At 47.1% G+C, this 21159-nt stretch overlaps 1 protein-coding gene across 1 annotated transcript in view; it reads left to right on the top strand.

The window, feature by feature from the left end:
* The window catches only part of ARNT2 (aryl hydrocarbon receptor nuclear translocator 2), a 93987-nt gene that overhangs the window by 69542 nt on the left and 3286 nt on the right, over nt 1-21159 (top strand). The window contains exons 14-19 of the mRNA XM_056866086.1: nt 1119-1193; nt 6463-6614; nt 11157-11229; nt 12557-12680; nt 19640-19739; nt 20782-20920. Coding sequence (XP_056722064.1) covers nt 1119-1193; nt 6463-6614; nt 11157-11229; nt 12557-12680; nt 19640-19739; nt 20782-20920 — 663 coding nt within the window. The remainder of the gene's footprint in view (nt 1-1118; nt 1194-6462; nt 6615-11156; nt 11230-12556; nt 12681-19639; nt 19740-20781; nt 20921-21159) is intronic.

The raw sequence follows: 21159 nt of genomic DNA, 5'->3' as shown, positions 1-21159 counted from the left end.
CATCTGCTTGGCATGCAGAAGGACCCAGGTTCAATCCCCGACATCTCCAGTTAAAGGGACTAGGCAAGTAGGTGATGTGAAAGACCTCCGCCTGAGACCCTGGACAGCCGCTGCTGGTCTGAATAGACAATACTGACTTTGATGGACCGAGGGTCTGTTTCAGTATAAGGCAGCTTCATGTGTTCATGTGAAACCTGGGGCCTTCTACACACAAAGAAGTTGCTCAGCAATTGAACCATCCCAAGCCGAGAGTGGTTTGATTCCATGCCTCCATAGTATATAGATTCTACATACCGAGGTTTAGTTCATTCACAGCCCCAAACTGTAGCGTGCTGACATGTGAATGAACCTGGGGGAAACCTTCAGACACAACCCCCTCCCTCATAAATAGGCAGTTATTTAGATATTCCCAGGTTTGTGACATAAGATTTGAATGAGCAAACTGTTTGATCTTTCCCTCCAGACCACAGACATAAATTGCAAGTTTAGTTGGCTTGGAATGGTGGGAAGGGGAGAGATTCTCCATTCTTAATAAACCACAGTTTGCCCTTATGTCAAACCCAGGTTTCAGAAACTTGTCCAAACCAGACCTCAATGCCAGCATGGTTAAGAGCAGTGGAGCTGTGACCTCTAATCTGGAGAACTGGGTTTGATCCCCCACTCCTCCACATGAGTGGCAGAGGCTAATCTGGTGAACTGGATTTGTTTCCCCGCTCCTACACACGAAGCCAGCTGGGTGACCTTGGGCTAGTCACAGCTCTGTTAGAGCTCTCTCAGCCCCACCTACCTCACAGGGTGTCTGTTGTGGGGAGGGGAAGGGAAGGGAAGCCGGTTTGAGACTCCCTTAAGTGGTAGAGCAAGTCGGCATATAAAAACCAACTCTTCTTCTTGTTTGAGCTTTCCCTCCAGACCAGAAACATAAATTGCAAGTTAGTTGGCCTGGAATGGTGGGAAGGGGAGAGATTCTCCATTCTTAATAAACCACAGTTTGCCCTTGCGTCAAACCCAGGTTTCAGAGCTTGTCCAAACCAGACCTCAATGCCTTATAGAATTTGGAGAGGAACTTGTAATTTTTTGCTTACTTTTTAACAAGGCAAATTTTCTCCGTTGTTGATTAGGACCTTTTGGGGAAAGACATTTTAGAATTCTGCCATCCAGAAGATCAAAGCCACCTGAGAGAGAGCTTCCAACAGGTAACAGGCTACTTATTGGCCCAGCTTCAGTCTCTTTCACCTCTGCGTCATTTTAACAGTGAGGCTGTTGGACAAAACTGATCTGCCTTTGCACAGCTTATTATTGTTAATACTAAATGCCTGTGTCCCCTCTAAAGTGAGAGGATTTACAGGGACACGATGCCCACCAAAAAAGCGTCAGTCCAAGCCCTTAGATCAGCCTTTCAAAGAAATCCTCAAGAGTTTGCTAGTTTGCAAAAAGGAAAGAAAAAAGTTAGCTTGCCTAAGTTACACCGAAAAGCTAAGGGATGGGTCTCCAGTGTGGGGACCGTGGGAACCATGGCGCCCGCGGACACCTTTTTCTGGCACCCGCCAAGTGGTTTTTTGGAAGTGGGTGGGGTAGGGTTCCCAACCTCCCAGTGGTGGCTGGAGATCCCCCGCTATTACAACTGATCTCCAGCTGATAGAGATCAGTTCACCTGGGGGAAATGGCCGATTTGGCAATTGGACTCTATGGCATCGAAGTCCCTCCCCTCCCCAAACTCCACCCTCCTCAGGCTCCACCCCAAAAACCTCCGGCCAGTGGCGAAGAGGGGCTTGGCAAGCCTAGAGGAGGGGCTTCAGAAGTTTAAAAAGCGTTACACGGAAGCTCTGGCCGAACTTTCTTCTCCAAAGTTTGTGGGAAGTGGCAGTGGAATTTCTGCCCGTTTCTGGATTATGCTCACTTGAACTGTTTGGAAGATACCACCCATGCTATATAATTGGAATATCCTCTCCCCCCCCCCCAATTGTTTATATAAAATAATCCTGAGAATTTTGGCTGTCGATGCAAAGCCTTCGGAAGTAGCGCTAAGATCCGCTAACGGAAACATGCAAGCATATGGAAGCAATTCTGGGCCTAGCTTTGGGTTTTCCAGAGCACCGCAGATCTGTGGTTGGAATTCATGTCCTTGTTGGACGAATTGATTCTGATTGATCTGGGATGTAGCGTTGGGATTGTTTTTGCCAAGCGCTTTGGCCTGTTTCCAGTCGCGCTTCCCAGATGCAGTTCTCAGGGTGTTTAACAGCAGGGAGTCCTATTACCTATTACCTGGAATTCCAGGTTTTCTGGGGCTCCTTCTTTTCCAGTGAAAAGCTATGTTAATGGCAAGTTTTTTGTTGGGAGACCTCCAAGGCATACCAGGGCTGCGATGCAGAGGAAGGTAATGGCAAACCACCTCCAAACTTCTCTTGCCTTGAAAACCCCACCAGCGATCACCATAAGTAAGATGTGACTTGCCGGCCAAAAGAAAAAAAAAGGCTGAGAAGTAATACAGGTCAGGTATCCCTTATCTGGACTGCTTGGGACCAGAAGTGGTTGGTTTCGGATCTTTCTGTATTTTGGAATATTTAGGCATTTTAGCATATACATAATGAGATATCTTGGGGATGGGACCCAAGTCTAAACATGACATTGATTTATGTTTTATATATACTTTATACACTCCTCCACATGAGCAGCGGGGCTCTAATCTGGTGAACCAGGTTGGTTCCCCCACTCCTCCTCGTGAAGCCAACTGGGTGACCTTGGGCCAGTCACAGTTCTCTTAGAGCTCTCTTAGCCTCACCTACCTCACAAGGTTTCTGTGGTGGGGAGAGGAAGGGAAGGCGGTTGTAAGCTGGTTTGACTCCTTAAAAGGTAGTCGGCATATAAAAACCATCTCTTCTTCTTCTGTAAGAAAATAAGATTTTTTTTCCTCATCAAAAACCCCAGTGAATTATATATTGTCACTGGTGTGCAGTAAGCCGCAGAAAAGGCGAAGTTTTAGAAATGGCCGACCTTCTCAGGAACCATTTAGGGCAAGACCAACCTGAGTGGGATTTTGCAGGCTCTGGCCAATTTCCAGTATCTTTGCTTCCTGCCAAAGATAAATTCATTCATCGGGGTAGGAAAAATTAAGCCTAAATGAATGGTTCGGAAGCCAAGAACAACAAATAGAATTTGTATCGAAATTTGCAGAGGATGGCTGTCTAGTATCACTGGAAAGCCCTTCCTCTGAGCATTTAGACACAAGCTCTATTTTTTTTTTTTTACAATCACCCTGTTGGGTGTGGTGGTAGAAAGGCTGTTGTTCAAAGGATGTGGCTCATCCAACTGAAGCTAGGATGGTAAAATTTAGTTTAAATAAAACATTCACTTCTGGCTTTCATTCAGGACCAGACTTTATTGTTCTGGGAACTGTGAAAAGTATTTTTCTTTCCTTTTCACTTGTGCCTTTTCCTGCTTTAACTGGAGATTCCAGTTTTCCAAGTTGATCAGTTTAGAGCAGATTTCTTAATGAACTAATGGAGAGCCACGATGGTGTGGTGCTGTAGGCGTTTGGACCAGAGCTACACTGGAGTTCTGCTGTGAAATGCACTGAGTGAGTTTGATTCATAAGAACATAAGACAAACCATGCTGGATCAGACCAAGTCCCATCAAGTCCAGCAGTCTGTTCACACAGGGGCCAACCAGGGGCCTCTAGGAAGCCCACAAGCAAGATGACTGCAGCAGCATTATCCTGCCTGTGTCCCACAGCAGCTAATAGGCATGCTCCTCTGATACTGGAGAAAATACGTATGCATCACGTCTAATATCCATTTTGACTAGTAGCCATTGATAGCCCCATCCTCCATAAGAACTTAAGGAAAGCCCTGCTCATTCAGACCAAGGTCCATCAAGTCCAGCAGTCTGTTCACATAGTGGCCAACCAGGTGCGTCTAGGAAGCCCACGAACAGGACGTCTGCAGCAGCATTTTCCTGCCTGTGTTTCAAAGCACCTAATATAATGGGCATGCTTCTCTGAAATTGCAGAGAATAGGTATGCTGGGTCCCCAAAGGAAATGCTCCTCTGATACTGGAGAGAATAGGTATGCATCATGACTAGCTTTCATTTTGACTGGCAGCCATGGGTAGCCTTCTCCTCCGTGAACATGTCCACTCCCCTCTTCAAGCCTTCCAAGTTGGCAGCCATCATTCAGTAGCAGTCTCTCAGCCTGGCCCCACACTACAGGGTTCTTGTGAAGGCAACCCCTTGAACTCTTTGGAGGAAAGGCAAGGTACATGAAAATGAGATCCTTCTGTCATCCTAGCAGACAAACAGTTGACAAGTAAGGAATTTGTCTCGCCAGTTTTCCCAATCTATTATGGGTTAATTCCTCCCTAGTCACAGTCGCAGTCTCCTAGCTGCTGTTCTGCACAGATTCAGTTCTTACCCAAGACATTCATGTGTGTGTGTGTGTGTGTGTGTGTGTGTGTGTGTGTGTGTGTGTGTGTGTGTGTGTGTGTGTAAAGTGCCGTCAAGTCGTAGCCGACTTACGGCAATCCCTTATGGGGTTTTCAAGGCAAGAGACTAACAGAGGTGATTTGCCATTGCCTTCCTTTGCATAGAGACCCTGGTTTTCCTTGGTGGTCTCCCATCCAAATACTAACCAAGGCTGACCCTGCTTAGCTTCCAAGATCTGACAAGATTGGGCTATACCATGCTGCCTTCCCTCCCAATACATTTATACACTGCTTGTAACAGGGGGACCCCATAGTCCAGTGGCCAAGGGTGAAAACGCATGGTCGCTTTATCCTCCTTTAATCCCTGTTTCAGCCAGGATTCAGCCAGGATCAAACACATGCGTTTCACCTAATGTGCGTTCGATCCTGGCTAAAACAGGGATTAAAGGAGGATAAAGCGACCATGCATTTTCGCCCCAAGATAGCCTTCTATACATTCTTCTTCATAACATTATAGGAACTGATACTTCTGATTATGGTTCCCTTTCAGGGATAATATTACTCAAGAAAGAAAAAAATACATATATTATTGCGATTTACCTCCGTGACTATCTCTGAATGTATTGTAAAACTGGGGGGAAAGGGGAGGGAACCAGCAATCCACGTGATTTCTCCCCTCTGTTCTAGAAACATGTTGGAGATGTCAAATGAACAATGCTGACTTTTTATGGATTTCTTTCTTGGAACTATTTGCAAATTCCAACTTTCTGACATACAGTTTTAGAATTGATCCATGATAGTTGAGGATACTTGTTGCATTTGATGCCAGCAGTTTTTATTAAGTTATTTGGGAGAGTATGGTTTAAGAATCTGATTTAGAGGGAGGTGTTTTTTTCCCTGCTTGAATACAGCAGCTAAAATGTTGTGAAATTTTTATCGGGTGAAAAAATCTTAATCTCTTAAATGGAGTGGTATCAGAAAATTTGAAAAACTGTTAATGAGGAGTCTTAGCTATTATGTAAGGCAAACTCTAGGCAGATATCTAGCAGTGACTCTAACTGATTTGTAGGGTTAGAAAAGAGCAAGAGTCCAGTAGCACCTTAAAGTCTAACAAAATTTCTGGCGGGGTATGAGCCCCTTGGCGCAGAGTGGTAAAGTGCAGTACTGCAGTCCAAGCTCTGCTCACGTCCTGAGTTCGACCCCCACAGAAGTTGGCTTCAGGTAGCTGGCTCAAGGTTGACTCAGCCTTCCATCCTTCCGAGGTCGGTAAAATGAGTACCCAGGTTTCTGGGGGCAAAGGGAAGATGACTGGGGAAGGCACTGGCAAACCACCCCGTAAACAAAAGTCTGCCCAGTAAACATCGGGATGTGACATCACCTCATGGGTCAGGAATTACCCTGTGCTTGCACAGGGGAAATTTACCTTTATGAGCTTCACAGCACACTTCTTCAGTTATCTGAAGAAGTTCACTGAAGAAGTGAGCTGTGACTCACGAAAGCTCACACCCTACCAGAAATTTTGTATGACTTTCACTGGTCACTTCTTCAGTTAATCTGAAGAAATTTGGAAAACTGTTAATGAGGAGTCTTAGCTATTATGTAAGGTCATCTCTAGGCAGATACCTAGCAGTGACTCTTAACTGATTTGTAGGGATAGAAATGAAAAAAGGTCCAGTAGCACCTTAAAGACTAACAAAATTCTGGCAGGGTATGCGCTTTCGTGAGCCACAGCCTGTTATCTGTATCTAAAGAAGTGAGCTGTGACTCACGAAAGCTCATACCCTGCCAGAGATTTTGTTAGTCAACAATACAATACCTTTATTGGCATCTTGAAACAGTAAGATTTCGTTAGTCTTTAAAGTGCTACTGGGCTCTTGCTCTTTTTTCCTGCTACCGACAGACTAACACGGCTACCCATCGTGATTTGTAGGGAAACGATCAGTGTTTTGTTTTGGAAAAGTAAATGATACATGATGCGCCAAATGTGTCTTCTTGGTCGCCCTGCCGCTTTCTCCCGTCACTGATTTTTGCCACGGCTTCTGCAGGTGGTTAAGCTGAAAGGCCAGGTCCTTTCTGTGATGTATCGTTTCCGTATCAAAAACCGGGAGTGGATGTTAATCCGGACCAGCAGCTTCACATTCCAGAACCCTTACTCGGATGAGATCGAGTACATCATCTGCACCAACACCAACGTCAAGTATGTGTCTGCAAAGTTGGCCCACTCCCGCTTCCACTTCCTTTGCTTGTCCTTTGTTGTTTTGGAAAGATGCTGCTCGGTGGAGCTGTCCAGTAATGATAATTACAAGGAAATAGAATTGCCACATCTCTGTAATTTTGTCATATTTTAGGATCCCTGTCCATTAAGGAAATAAGCGTGTGGGTGGATGGGGTTGGATTCAGTGGTAGTTTCTTGTGTTGGGAGTGGACTTCGCCACCTCCCCCCTCTGGACTGTTACTTTGGGGGGTTACAGGGGACACCAGGAACGACATGAAAGGGGAGGTGGAGATCAGTAGTGGGAGGAAGAATGAGTGGCAGTTGTCTCTCCCCTTTTCATCTGGGGATACCCTTTGCTGGATGCGAGTCTTGGCGTTTGTGCTGTAATGCATTGGCCTTCGACCTGGGGGGGTCTCATAGCCCCACATGCTGGGTTGTGGGCCCCTCTAGAGCCCTCCACTGACACTGCCATCTTCCTCTCATCCTGTCTCCCCCCCCATTGCACCTCCGGCCCTCCCCCCCAAGCTATGAGGCAGCCGTAGGATGGAGGGCAGAAGCCCGTGCCCCGTCTGTTTCTCTCTCCTTGCCTGCTCCCTCTTCTTCTCACCGAGCCCAGAGAAGCCCGGTATGGCAGTGGGGTTTGGGTGGCTCGCTGGAGCCCTGTGGGGCCAGGAGAGGAAGTAAAGAGGACAAAGATGTGCTGGATTTTCCGAGTTGGTGGTTTTAACATAAGAAAGGCCCTGCTGGATCAGACCAAGGCCCATCAAGTCCAGCAGTCTATTCACACAGCGGCCAACCAGGTGCCTCTAGGAAGCCCCCAAGCAAGATGACTACAGCAGCATTGTCCTGCCTGTGCTCCACAGCACCTAATAGAATAGGCATGTTCCTCTGATACTAGAGAGAATAGGTATGCAGCATGACTAGTATCCATTTTATCTGCCATGAATACCCCTTTCCTCCATGAATATGTCCACTCCCCTCTTAAAGCCTTCCAAGTTGTTAGCCATCACAACATCCTGGGGCAGGGAGTTCTACAATTTAACTATGCGTTGTGTGAAAAACTTCCTTTTATCTGTTTTGAATCTGTCACCCTCCAGCTTCAACAGATGACCTCGCGTTCTAGTATTATGGGAGAGGGGAAAAAGCTTCTCCCTGTCCACTCTCTCCAAACCATGCATAATTTTATATACCTCTATCATGTCTCCCCTCAGCCGCCTTCTTTCCAAGCTAAACAGCCCTAAGCGTCTTAACTGTTCCACATAGGACAGTTGCTCTAGTCCCCTGATCATTTTGGTTGCTCTTTTCTGCACATTCTCTAGCTCTGTAATATCCTTTTTTTAGGTGTGGTGACCAGAACTGTACACAGTATTCCAAGCGTGACAGCAGCCCTGCTTTGACCTGTTCACTGGTAGTTCAGTTCAGTTCTTTATTATTACAGTCCACAACCAGTAGGGCTCTCCGCTGATAACTGACGGTGGCAACGAGTCTATACTTATCAAACAGATATGGTAGTTGCGGATGTGCCATAAACATATATCTGGAAAATATCCCATTTGGTTGGGCCCTAAGTTGACACAGAAAGCTGCTTTGCATGCAAAACGAAGGTCTTGGATTCCTTACTGAGCACGTATTTGATACTTGGATTCGATACTGAGCAAGATGGCCCAATGCCCTCACTCGGTATAAGGCAGCTTCCTGTGTCCTTAGTGATTTGAAATAACCAGCTGAAGTTATTTCTTCTAAGGAATGAAATCTGAGATCGATCACCATAAATTTTGCACGAGCAATAAATTGCAGATGATGTATTGACAGCTCCGTTAGGTGGAGTTAATTAATATGTCCTCTGTAGATAAAGTCTCATCAGCGTTGTATATGAGTGGCAGATATATGTGTATTGATCTAGAAAGATGCATGAGAAACTGCTCGAGGCAGCTTACAACATATTAATGCAGTATATAGGCATGTGCCAATTGCCACTGATCTAGCCACAATGATCCATACCTTAGTTACATCTAGACTGGACTATTACAATGCCCTCTACTTGGGGCTACCCTTGGAGAGTCTTCAGAAGCTGCAGCTGGTGCAAAATGCTGGTCGGGGCCAGCTCTCGGGAGCATATGCCCCCAGTATTATAACAATTACACTGGCTACCGATCCGCTCCTGAGCCCGATTCATGGAACGTTTTCTTATTACCATTTTAGCTTGATCGTATGTATATAATTGGGCAGGGGTTATTTAGTTTTGTTTTACGAAGGCTGTTACCTTCCTTGGTATGGTATGTCTTTAAAAGTGAAAACTGATGAATATGAAGCTGGTTGAGTAATGAATTTACTCAGCTTAAACGGTTTTGGAAGAACTGTAGGGGGCTCCGGTGATTACACTTGGTAGTTGTTTTTGTGTTGTGTTTCTTTCCAGCTTCAGCGAACAATTTTCCAAATTTGGTTTAGAAGTGGAAAGACAACCAAACATTGGGTTCAAATGTTCACTTTCTTTCCATGCCAATAAAATAAAATAAAATAAAAATCCAAGTTTGTTTTGGGCACAGCTGTCCCAAACGAACTTCCTGGAGAAGTGAAGTATTTTAACTCGAGCGTTGCTCTAGAGGAGAATTCTCCACCCCCATTCAGCTTGGCCTTCTCATTCGACTTCCTGACTTATTAATTTTATTTTTTTAACTTTCGGCTTTATTTCCAGGTTTACCGAAAAATTCGGGTCCATTGTAGTCGATGGGGTGAGCCCCGTCTTTTTAAAAAAACCTTATGCTTGATCCAGATCAACCCACTGAATGGTTGGTCAGACCAAGTTGGCTCCAATTACACGACCACGACCTCACAAGGGCCTAACAAAACCAGTCAAAAAAAGATAGAAAAAAGAGAAAGCACAGAGCAGTGCATCTGAGCAAAGGCGAATATCTGAATATTTGGCTTTTTCGGGAATCGCCTATTCGGCTTTGGGGAGATCCCCAGGTTTTGGTATTCGGTAAAACCAAAACCTGAATATTGCCAAAATGGCTAATTTGGGGTTTGTTTTTGGTTGGGATATATTGATATGCACAACCCTAGTCTTAACTGGTTTCCAATGAACTGTCTACTGGCACTTTCCTACCGCCAAAGCACCCGACACCCGACTCAGATGATGTCTGCGTCTGAGGGATTTGTAGAGCTATTTTGATGGATTTTACTACCTCGGTCTGATTCATTTCTCTTCTCTCTGATTGAATGTGTCAGTTTCCTTTGAAGCGGGTTCAGCGGCTTCTGCATGTTTAATTAATTTCCAGAGTTCTCATAATTGGATTAAGGCAGCCACCTGCCGGGCGCTCTTACCCATTCAGGTCGCTTTACTTCCTTCCTTCCTTCCTTCCTTTGTAGGTTTCTGAACAAGTCTTCAGAAAGGGGAAGTCTGAAATTGCGTGTTGGAGGGCAACTGTAGCTTGTGTTTTCCCTAGTCCAAAATATTGCTGTTTAAACTGGGGGGGGGGGGTTATACATCTGTTGCTGCAATACCTTTGCTATGGGGAATGATTAATAGATGGAAAGCATAGGGACCCTGAAGCTGCAAATGCTTAGATATCTGAAGTGGCGGGAGCTGCATATCTATGAGTTTATTTAGGAATAAAGCCATAACGTTTATTTGGGACCAGGGGAGGGGGCATACAGGCTGCCCTCTGCATCCCCGTGGAATTCATTGTTCTGGCCTTGATTATTTCCAGCCGATGTCTGCTGGTGAGAGTAGGAGGTGGGGAGAAGTCATTCTGCCACATGAGTCAAGAACAGTTAGATAGGTCAGAGAGGCAGCAGAATGACCCACCCTCTGCGGAGGTTGCCTGTTGCATCTCTGCATGAGTCACTCCTTTTTCCATTTAGAATATATGCACCCAGGTTGGACTACTGGCAGAAGCAAGGGGTTTGCTCTTTTAATGGGTGTTTTTAGTGCTCTTGGTTTGACTGGTGAGAGAGGAAACGGCGCCAGGAGACCCAGAAGAAGCGGGGTGGGTGGGGAGCTACGTGTCAGTCGCTCCGTTCCAAAGGTTGGCCAGTATACGGGGCAGGTGGCCGAATAGTCCGGCAGCACAGAGCAAGTGCCTGGCAACCTTACCAGACTGCGGGAGGTCAGCAGATTGGGGGGTTCTGTAGTGGGCCGGTAGCATAGGTTAGGGTCTCCAGGGCCACATGATTCCCAGGGCCGGGTGACAGCATTGTGGCAGGGACTGCCCGCCGTTCCCTCCACTCACCGGCTGGAACGAGACGGCTGCCAGCTTGGCAGCGCCTGGCTGTGACTTCTGCGGCATGCTGCTGTTGAAATACAGGTCGCAACCTTCCACCTGTGTTTTCGTGGTCTCCTCCACCCCATCCTAGGATTGTGATGCTCCGTCCCTGACGGGCGCCCAGACAACCTGGAGATCCAAGTTGGGTTGCCGGATGGCAGTTCAGCCAAGCGTTCCTGTGTCTCTGCAGAGAGCCGCTCTCCCAAAGGGGAGAACGCAGCTCGAGGCTTCTTTAACCAATTCCCTTTCCCGTCTCTAGGCAACTTCAACAGCAGCAGGCAGAGCTTGAAGTACATCAGAGAGACGGGCTGTCGTCGTACGACTTGTCTCAGGTGCGGCAAACCTGGCTTCTTGGCCTCTTTGGGTTTCGTCAGACGATTCTTGGGTTGCCTGAGCGTTCCTGTGAGGCCAGCAGCAATACGCTGCTGCTTCTTAGCTTCGCCTTCCTGCCAAGAAGCAAAGTAGGGGCTACCCCATAATCCCTTGCATTAAAAAAAAAGAACACTGCCCAGTTCTTTCTGCCCAGGAGGACCAATCAGGATAGTTGCCCAGGTTGGGAAGAGCGGTAGAATGTACTTGACACTTGTGGGAAGGGGGGGGGGTAACCTTATTTCCAGGATCACAAACATGAGGGACCCTGTGATGATAATGTGAACTATCTGCGGTTCCATCGTCTCTAGGGCCGGTTCTGGGTATTTTGGGGCCCCAAGCAAGGTGGGTCTGATGCTTCCCCCTGTGCTGCCACCAGCCAGATCCAAGCTGAGCTGTTCTGGTGCTGCCACGGGGCCTTACTTTGGACCTGCCCTTTCGCTTCCTGAACCGCCTCTGATGTCCGGGACTAAGTGAGCCCCTGTGGTGCATTAGAATCATGGAATCATAGAGTTGGAAGGGGTCATAGAGGCCATCTAGTCCAACCCCCTGCATAATGCAGAATGAACCTAGAGCATCCCTGACAAGTGACTGTCCAGCCTCTGTTTAAAGACTGCCAATGAGGGGGAGCTCACCACCTCCCTAGGTAGCTGATTCCACTGTTGAACAGTTCCACTGTTGAACAACGTTGGTGCATTCCTCTTTGAGCCAGTGTGGTGTAGTGGTTAAGAGCGGTGGACTCTGATCTGGAGAACCAGGTTTGATTCCCCACTCCTCCACATGAGTGGTGGACCCTAATCTGGTGAACTTAATTTGTTTCCCCACTCCTACAAATGAAGTCTGGTGGGTGACCTTGGGCTAGTCACAGCTCTCTTTCAGCTGTCTCAGCCCCACCTGCCTCACAGGGTTCCTGTTGTGGGGAGAGGAAGGGAAGGAGTTTGTAAACCAGTTTGATTCTTCCTTTAAAAAAAAAAAAGTAGAGAAAGTCAGCATATAAAAAACCAACTCTTCTTCTTCTTCTCTTTGTGCCACCCCACGAGCTGCTTGTGTGGTTTGGCCAGAGAACCAGCCCACTCCACTGACCAGGTACCAGAGGTCCTGGAAACCAGTGGCTGGCCCACAGGTCACTGGTTTCAGGGGGCCCTACCCATAAAGCCAGAGCATTAATGCACCCATAAAGAAATGTACATTTGTCGTTGAACTGAATCTGGAAGGTAAATTTTGAAAAGGTGGGCTGAAGCTTACCCACCAAGGGGAGTATGACTTGCTGCTCTGTTCCTATGGAGGTAGGTACCTGTTCCAGCTATACAGTCGAATGTCCATGAGAGCGGGAAGCCTGTTGAGAAGCCGGACGCAATCTTTTCCCAGGAGAGGGATCCGAGGTTCGCCGAGATGTTTGCCGGCATAACGACTTGTAAGTGAAGTTCTTTGCTGTTGAAATTGTCTGTCCCCACTATTTGTGATCCTCATTGCTAGCTTTTAAGCGCAGATGCTCATAGGAACAAGAAGAGTTGGTTTTTACATGCCGACTTTCTCTGCCCCTTAAGGGAAACTCAAACCAGCTTACAATCACCTTCCCTTCCCCTCCCCACAACAGACACCCTGTGAGGTAGGTGGGGCTGAGAGAGTTGTGACTAGCCTAAGGTCACCCAGCTGGCTTCATGTGGAGGAGTGGGGAAACCTGGAGTCCCACCAGGCTGGTTCACCAGATTAGCCTCTGCCGCTCACGTGAAGGAGAGGGGAATCAAACCTGGTTCTCCAGATCAGACTCCGCCGCTCCAAACCACCGCTCTTAACCACTACACCACAGAAAACCCTCTGTTGAAAAGGTCACATAGGGATGGATCCAGTTATCCTCTAAGCAGCCTTCCTCCAGCTCAAATGCCTCTTTCTCCACTGGAAGAGACACTGGAAGAGACCAGCGTGGTGTAGTGGTTAAGAGTGGTGGACTCTAATCTGGAGAACCGGGTTCGATTCCCCACTCCTCCACATGAAGCTTGCTGGTTGACCTTGGGTCAGTCACAGTTCTCTCTGAACTCTCTCAGCCCCACCTACCTCACAAGGTGTCTGTTGTGGGGAGAGGAAGGGAAAGAGATTGAAAGCCACTTTGAGACTCCTTAAAGGTAGAGAAAATCGGGATATAAAAACCAACTCTCCTCCTCCTCCTCAGACTGGAGAAAGGCTTCCAACTTGAGCTAAAAGGCAAGGTAGGGTTTAAATATGTGAACAAATAAACTTTGTTCAGCAGAATGGTACAATAGGGGTAGGTTTGCCATCACTGCGGACAATTATCTGTTTTCCAAGCTAAAGTCTTTTTTCCCCCGTTTGGATTTAAACATTATTGTTTTAGTAATGAATACTTGTACCAGATGTTTGGCGGAATCCTTTTCAAGAAACCAAAGGAAGCCCGACTTAATTTTCCTCCCACCTCCGGCCCCCGCTGCGTGCCTTTGATTGTGTCACAATCCTGTTTCCGACAACAAGCCCCTTCTGATCCCGGTTAGCGGTACGTGATCCAGCCGCTCTCGGTCCGATCAGCGCCTGGAAAGGGCCGCTTCTTTGGAACTCTGTAGGAACATTACACGTGGGAACGAAATGAGGGCTCGCGGAGGGGCGGGCAAGGAACATCTGAGCACCCCTGCGCCGTGGCTGGATCCCACAACGTCTGAAGGCGCAGGAGCAGTTCCTTACGGCGTCTCAGAAGCTGGAATAATGGCAGAATGAGATTCCCACTGCATTATTTATTTATTTAATTAATCCAGTTTATGCCCGGCCCTCAAATCCCAGCCAAGACTGGCCTCGGGGCGGCAAACGACATGTAAAACCATACAAATTCCTTAAACACAATAAAAACAATCTCCATAAAATCGCATGGCGTTTCAGAAGTTAAAACCAGTGAATTGACAGTCGATGGCTCTAAATCAGGGGTGTCAAACATACGGCCCAAGGGCCAGATCCGGCCCCTTGGGAGCTCTTATGCGGCCCTCAAATCAGCCGAGGCAGCTACCCCACCCATTCTTAATCTGGGCTGGCAAGGCATGGCCTGGCCCAACCGAGTGACACTTATGTCATATCCGGCCCTCATAACAATTGAGTTCTACACCCCTGCTCTAAATCTGAAAATTGCTGCAGCCCTCGGGCCCCACAGTATAAAAGAACTGGGGAGGGGGGAATTGGTGGGGGGAGGCCAGCACAGATGTAAAACCGTAGCTGTCCTCAACCATAGGCCTGGTGGAACAGCTCCGCCTTGCAGGCCCTGCTGAATTGTTTGAGATCCCGCAGGACCCTGGTCTCACTTGAAAGGGAGTCCCATCCGGCTGAGCCCAGGGCTGAAAAAGCCCTGGTTGAGGACCGCCAGGCGCTCTTTGGTCCAGGGATTGCCAAGAGATCAGCATTTGCTGATTGTAAAGCTCTCTGAGGGGCATACCAGGAGAGGCGGTCCCTTCCCGCAGTTGCATTACTCAGAGTAGTGCCATTGTGATAGAGTGGTTGGCGTGTCAAGCTGGGGAGACCTATGTTCACACCCCTACTGAGGGGGGGTGCCAGTGTCCTGTGTTCAAATTTTTCTGAGAATCACGTAGCCTTCAGCTTCCTATGACACACAAATCATCGGGGCTCTAGTTCACCAGGAGGTACCCTAATAATGTTAGTCAGAAGGATTGTTGAGGCTCAAGCATCTGTCATCGTGGTGTAGTGGTTAAGAGCGGTGGCTTGGAGCGGCGGACTCTGATCTGGAGAACCGGGTTTGATTCCCCACTCCTCCACATGAGCGGCAGACGCGAATCTGGTGAACCGGGTTGGTTTCCCCACTCCTCCACATGAAGCCAGCTGAGTAGACCTTGGGCTAGTCACAGCTCTCTCAGCCTCACCTACCTCACAGGGTGTCTGTTGTGGGGAGGGGAAAGGAAGGTGATTGTATGCCACTTTGATTCTTCCTTAAGTGGTAGAGAAAGTCGGCATCTAAAAACCAGCTCTTCTTCTTCCTCCTCTTCCTCTTCTTCTTCTGTGCGTATGTGTGTGCGTGTAAATAAATCGATAAAAGATGGGCTGTGGCCGAAAATGGGATCACAACTAACTGATCATGGTTAAAAGGGAACAGGTAAAAGATAAAATCAAGACGAATAGGAAGTGGGAGAGCAAGGAGAAATGTTCAGTTCTTAATTCGTTCTTTGATTTCCTCCCAATAGAGTGCTATGAGAGATTTGAGGATGGGGCTGTTTTTCACATCAACGTGTGGGTCTTTCCCACATCCGAGTCTGATCCAGAGTACCCCCACAAACACACAGGCAGGCTCGCACATTGCTTGCATGCGTTTGCGCTGTGTTGACTTTGGATCGGCTTTTCCGGGACAGCTTGTGCAAACACTTGGAGTTCTCACAGAGGGGGCCAATCTCGGTGGGGACATTCGCTCTGCAGCCGTCAGGCACGTATCGGCGTACAAATTAGATCCCTTCTTGCCGTGGCGTGGGGCTTCTGAGCAGCAGGTCTTACGAGGCCCGTAGCTCTGAATCTGGCAAGAGCCTAGGTGGAGGTCAGGAGTTGGACACTTACAGAGCATCCAAATCCAGAAAGGAGGGAGAGTTTTCCCTCTGCTTCCTTCTCTGGAAACCCACAATCCAAGTACCAAACGCTGGATTTATTACAGAAGCTTCACTAGTGTTTGTTTGTTTGCTTTAAAGCATTTGTGTCCTGCCTTACCGATTAAAAGACCTCCAAAGGCACTAATGTTATGTGCCATATTTTTTAAAAAGAAAAGAAGCCATTTAACAAAAGGAAAGTGTGTGGGGTGGGGGAGCGAGGAACAATAGAAGAAATCATCGCAGGGAGAGACAATCGTAGTAGCCAATAATGACTAGTCAGCAGTTATTTATTTCAAGTCATGTCTCTCCATTAATTGTTTTTAGGCAGCCTGTACAGATGAATCAAATGCAGAACCACACAGTAATTATTTAAAACAAGAACAGCCCTCTGTACAGACCGAGGGAATAAAATAATTAGAACAGTAAGATTTCCCTTTGAAAGGCAATGCAGAATGTTAGCAAACAATAGAAAATTTTGCAGCAGATAAGAAGAGGATAACGAAAGACCAAAAATGTCGCAGCAGATAAAACCAGCGGTGGAGGATGGAGGTGATGGCCAACTCACTTGGGGTGAGGGTGGGGAAATAAAAAATTAAATTATTATTAAATTACAGATTAAGTTAAAAACGTAGCAATCCCAAGCAGGTCTGCTCAGACGTAAGCCCCATTTTATTCAGCGGGGATTTCTCCCAGGAAAGTGCTCTTTGGGAAAATTTAAAATAAAGACATCATGGCTGTGATCCTAAGAGCGCTTTTCTGGGAATAAGCCCCACTTAATAAAAGGGGGCTCCCACTCTTACCGTCAAAATACTGATATCAATAAAAATGCCTTCTTTTTTGTTCCGTCAAGTCACAACTGACTTAATAGTCAACTGACAAGTCACAACCCCGGTGGGGTTTTTGAGGCAAGAGATGTTCGGAGGGGGTTTGCCATTGCCTGCCTCCACGTCACGACCCTGGTATTTCTTGGAGGTCTCCCATCCAAATACTTGCCAGGGTTGAGGCTGAGAGAGGGTGACTAGCCCAAGGTCACCCAGCAAGTTTCCAGGCCAGAGTGGGGATTCAAACCTGCGTTTCCCAGATCCTAGTCCGACACCTTAAAATGTCATACACCAATAAAAATGCTAAACATCATCAAAACCGAATGAAATGGTGCAGACAGCAGCTGCCATGATAATCACTGTATTGGAGCAGAAAAGCGATCTACAATAAAGTTGGTGCACTATAGTCGAACAGTAAGACCAGGGTCTAAAAGCAGAATAACTATCTGGGCAAAGGAACAACAGCAAACCTGAAAAACAAAACCACGTAAGACCTTTTTATTAAGACTGGCTGCAGTAACACAGCACAGTGTTCTAGCTTTCGAGCTCTCCAGAACTCTCCCCCAAACGGGGCATCTCACATGAACACATGAAGCTGCCTTCTACTCAGTGGTGGATCTACTATGAAACTAATGAAGCTTAAGCTTCAGGGCCCCTGAAGCAACTTTTTTTTTATGAGTGGTTTTTTTAATTAAAATAAGTCTATTTTAGTGATAGAATCATAAGCCAATGGGTTGAAATACTTAATATTGACCTTAGGGTGTGCTCGAATTCCCATTTCATATGGCCTCAAAATGTCCCTGTAATTGGTCAGTTTTCAAATTTTTCTCGGGGACTTGCAGCCCCTGAACCCCCAGCTGTATGGGCTCGTTGTGCTCACCAGAATCTATTCGTAGCCTACATTTTGGCAGCTGGATCCTCGAATCCTTCGTTGGTGCATGGCTTAATAGTTCTATAGCTCAGCCCTTAGGCTAGAGCCAATCGGAACCATAAAAAGACATCTGAATTCTCAATTCAAGCTGCGCTCGTCTCGCTTGCGCATTTTAACACCAAAATTCAGATTTTCACCTCTTTATCCTAACGAGACCCCGCTGATTACCTTCTGCCTCTCTATTAGAGAATTAACCAATACAGCTGCCATAGAACAACCCCACTGAAGAAGATAACAGAGGTTACCCGGACCTCGTTGCTGGTTGTGAAGGGGCTCCCATAACAGTTCAAGCTTCAGGGTCCCAAAAATGTGGGTCCGCCACCTACCTGCCTAGTCCCTTTAACTGGAGATGCTGGGAATTGAACCTTCTGGGACCTTCTGCATGCCAAGCAGATGCTCTGCCACTGAGCCATGGCCTACCTCCATTAAGCTGCTTTATACTGAATCAGCCCCTTGGTCCATCAAAGTCAGTATTGTCTACTCAGACCGGCAGTGGCTCTCCAGGGTCTCAGGCAGGGGTCCTTCACATCAGCTACTTGTCTAGTCCCTTTACCTGGAGATGCTGGGGATTGAACCTGGGACCTTCTGCGTGCCAAGCAGATGCTCTACAAACTGAGCTACAGCCCCTCCCTCTCAAACAACAGCACTGAAATATCAGTTAATGCCATCGGACGTTGGCATGCATCCTGGTATGTTGTTCCTCGGATGGAACAGCATGTCCGCCAGAATAGCGATTTTCACTGATTCCCCCGTCCCACCGAAGGCCCCCCAATTTTGCCCCTATTCTTACCCCGAGGTTCTGCTGACCCTCAGTAACAATTTCAACGGGCTGGGCAGGCTGCAGAAGGAAGGGGGGGAGCCTTACGCCTTGAAGACCAGGACGCACGTCAGCGCATTCAGACAGTATAAACATAAGAACATAAGGAAAGCCCTGCTGGATCAGACCAAGGCCCATCAAGTCCAGCAGTCTGTTCACACAGTGGCCAACCAGGTGCCTCTAGGAAGCCCACAAGCAAGTCGACTTGCAGGATTCTCCTCCCTGCGCCCCACAGCACCTAATCTAATAGGCCTGCTCCTCTGATCCTGAATAGGTATGCATCATGACTAGTATCCATTTTAACCAGTAGCCATGAATATCCCTCTCCTCCATGAACGTGTCCACTCCCCTCTTCAAGCCTTCCAAGTGGCTTCCGATTTGCAATTTTTGTATATGTGGCAGTAGCAGTTGGATTGCCTCTGCCGTTAGATGTGTCTCTGCCCAGTTTTACAGAATCCAAGGCAAAAGGTTTATTTTCCAGATTCTGGAGGGGTGTTTGTATTGGCCTATTGTGCACAAATTGGAATACTGACAAACAGGAATGAAGACATCACACAGGCAAATTGTTGCCTGAGCGGCTGTTAAATCTCGCCAGGATTTTCCTAGCTACTTACGCAATAGACTGCAAATTTGATACCCCAGGTCGATAGCTGTATTCTCTTACGAGTTCTTGAGAAAATTCTGATTTGTTTTTCAGTGTCTTATGTCAGTTGGCAGTTCTGTCGGTATAGCAGGGTTTTTAAAAAAATCATAATCCAGAAGATGCACATGTTTGAGGTTATGCTCTTAGGCTGGAGTTGCACAGTTTGGGCTGCTGAAAATCCTGCTCACTTCCATGGTATTTCAGCAGTTTAAGTCTGTTAATCTTATGTACACTTACTTTTGAACAATTCCCTCAGAACTGCATTGCAGTTATTACCGAGTCAAAACTATAAGGGTTAGGTTGTTAATGTACACAGACCTTATTATTCCCTTAGAACTTAGAATTATGCTGCCCTAAAGGATTTAGTAGCAATCTTGTTCTGGTCCAGTTGACCTAACTGCTTCATCGGGCCCGCAGAAAACCTGTTAATTTTTATATCATTTTTAATGGTGTCCCACAAAGCACTTTGCCCTGAGGGACTACGAAGACCATTTTCCAGTGCCGAGCCGTTTGCATGTCTTGTGAGTTCGTTTGTTCCATCCCCCACTCTGAAAGATGTCTTCTCGCCGTTGTTCTTGCAGCAGATAAAAAGATGATGCCTTCCGCATCCACGGCGGGAAACCAGCAGATCTATTCGCAAGGGAGCCCTTTCCAGCCAGGACATTCTGGGAAATCTTTCAGGTATACCTCGCGACAGAATGAATGAAAGGAAGATACTGTCGCTAGGTTTGCAGCTTGCGTCGATCCACTGTTGCTTAGCAGCGTAACTAAGTCATCCCTCTTGGAAAGCACCACTGGGGCTTCCGTCTAAAAAATCCCCCCACTTTCCCCTGGAATTATTGTAGGGTTTTTAAGGTCTTGTAAGGTAACCAGTATTTGGGTTTTAAAACCCAGTAAATGCCAGACATTGGCAGGCTGTACCCATGATCTGCGAGATTCTTTCTGGGATCTTTCCCTGGCTCCACCAGATTCAACTGTTGTCCTGCCTGGGTCCACCAAGAGGAAGGTACTTAGGAGTACAAAATTTCTGGTTCTTTTGGTAGCCCTTGAAGCTGGGCAAGTCATAAGATTTGGGGAGCCAGCATGTGTGGTTGTTAAGAACAATGGTTTGGAGTGGTGGACTCTGATCTGGAGAACTGGGTTTGATTCCCCGCTCCTCCACATGAGCGGCGGACATTAATCTGGTGATCCGGGTTGGTTTCCCTGCTCCTACACCTTGGGCTAGTCACACTCTCTCAGCCTCACCTACCTCACAGGATGTCTGTTGCGGGGAGGAGGAGGAGGGAAGGTGATTGTAAGCTGGTTTGATTCTTCCTTGAGTGGTAGATAAAGTTGGCATGTAAAAACCAACTCTTCTTCTCCTCCTCCTTTTCCTCCTCCTCCAGGAATTTCCTAAGCTGAATTCAGGACCCTGTTAGACCTAGATAACACCAACTAAGCAGTTTTAAAAAATAAAAATAAAAACCAAGGAAACATTCACAACTGTGATGGGTAGGGAATTAGAAATCCATTTTGCCATCACGGATACAGCTAGCCCCCTCCCTGAATTTATCTAGTCTCCTTTGTGAAACCATCGAAATTACTGGTCATCGCTTCACCTTGTAGCAGTGAGTTCCATAAGTTAATGTATGCATTGGGGTGAAGAAGCGCATTTGCAGACCTTGAGATACGTGAGCATCGCTGAGCTTCTCTTCGCGTTCCTTCACGTTCTCCTCCTTTTCAGTTCCTCCGTGGTCCACGTCCCCGGCGTCAACGACATTCAGTCCTCCTCTTCGACAGGCCAGAATCTGACGCAGATCTCTCGCCAGCTGAACCAGAGTCAAGTGACGTGGACAGGAAGTCGCCCTCCGTTCCCAGGACAGGTACGAAGGTCATTCAAGGGGCTTGCACGCTTCTGTCTGGAATGGAATGAATAAACTTAATTTTGGTACAGGATCCTTTTGATATTGCTAGTAAACCGTGTCCCCCCTATTCTGGGCTTGTACGTTTCAGGTATCCAACAAGGCTGTTCAGATATGAGTGGCAGAGTAGACCCTTCTTACCCTTGATTTACAGTGCATTCCTAAGGAGAGTTACTCCATTCTAAGCCCATTGAAATGAA

Source organism: Euleptes europaea, chromosome 20 (genome assembly GCF_029931775.1).
Source record: "Euleptes europaea isolate rEulEur1 chromosome 20, rEulEur1.hap1, whole genome shotgun sequence".
Classification (NCBI taxonomy): Eukaryota; Metazoa; Chordata; class Lepidosauria; order Squamata; family Sphaerodactylidae; genus Euleptes; species Euleptes europaea.
The sequence above is the reverse complement of the archived record's forward strand: the minus strand, read 5'-3'. Positions and strand labels throughout refer to the sequence as shown.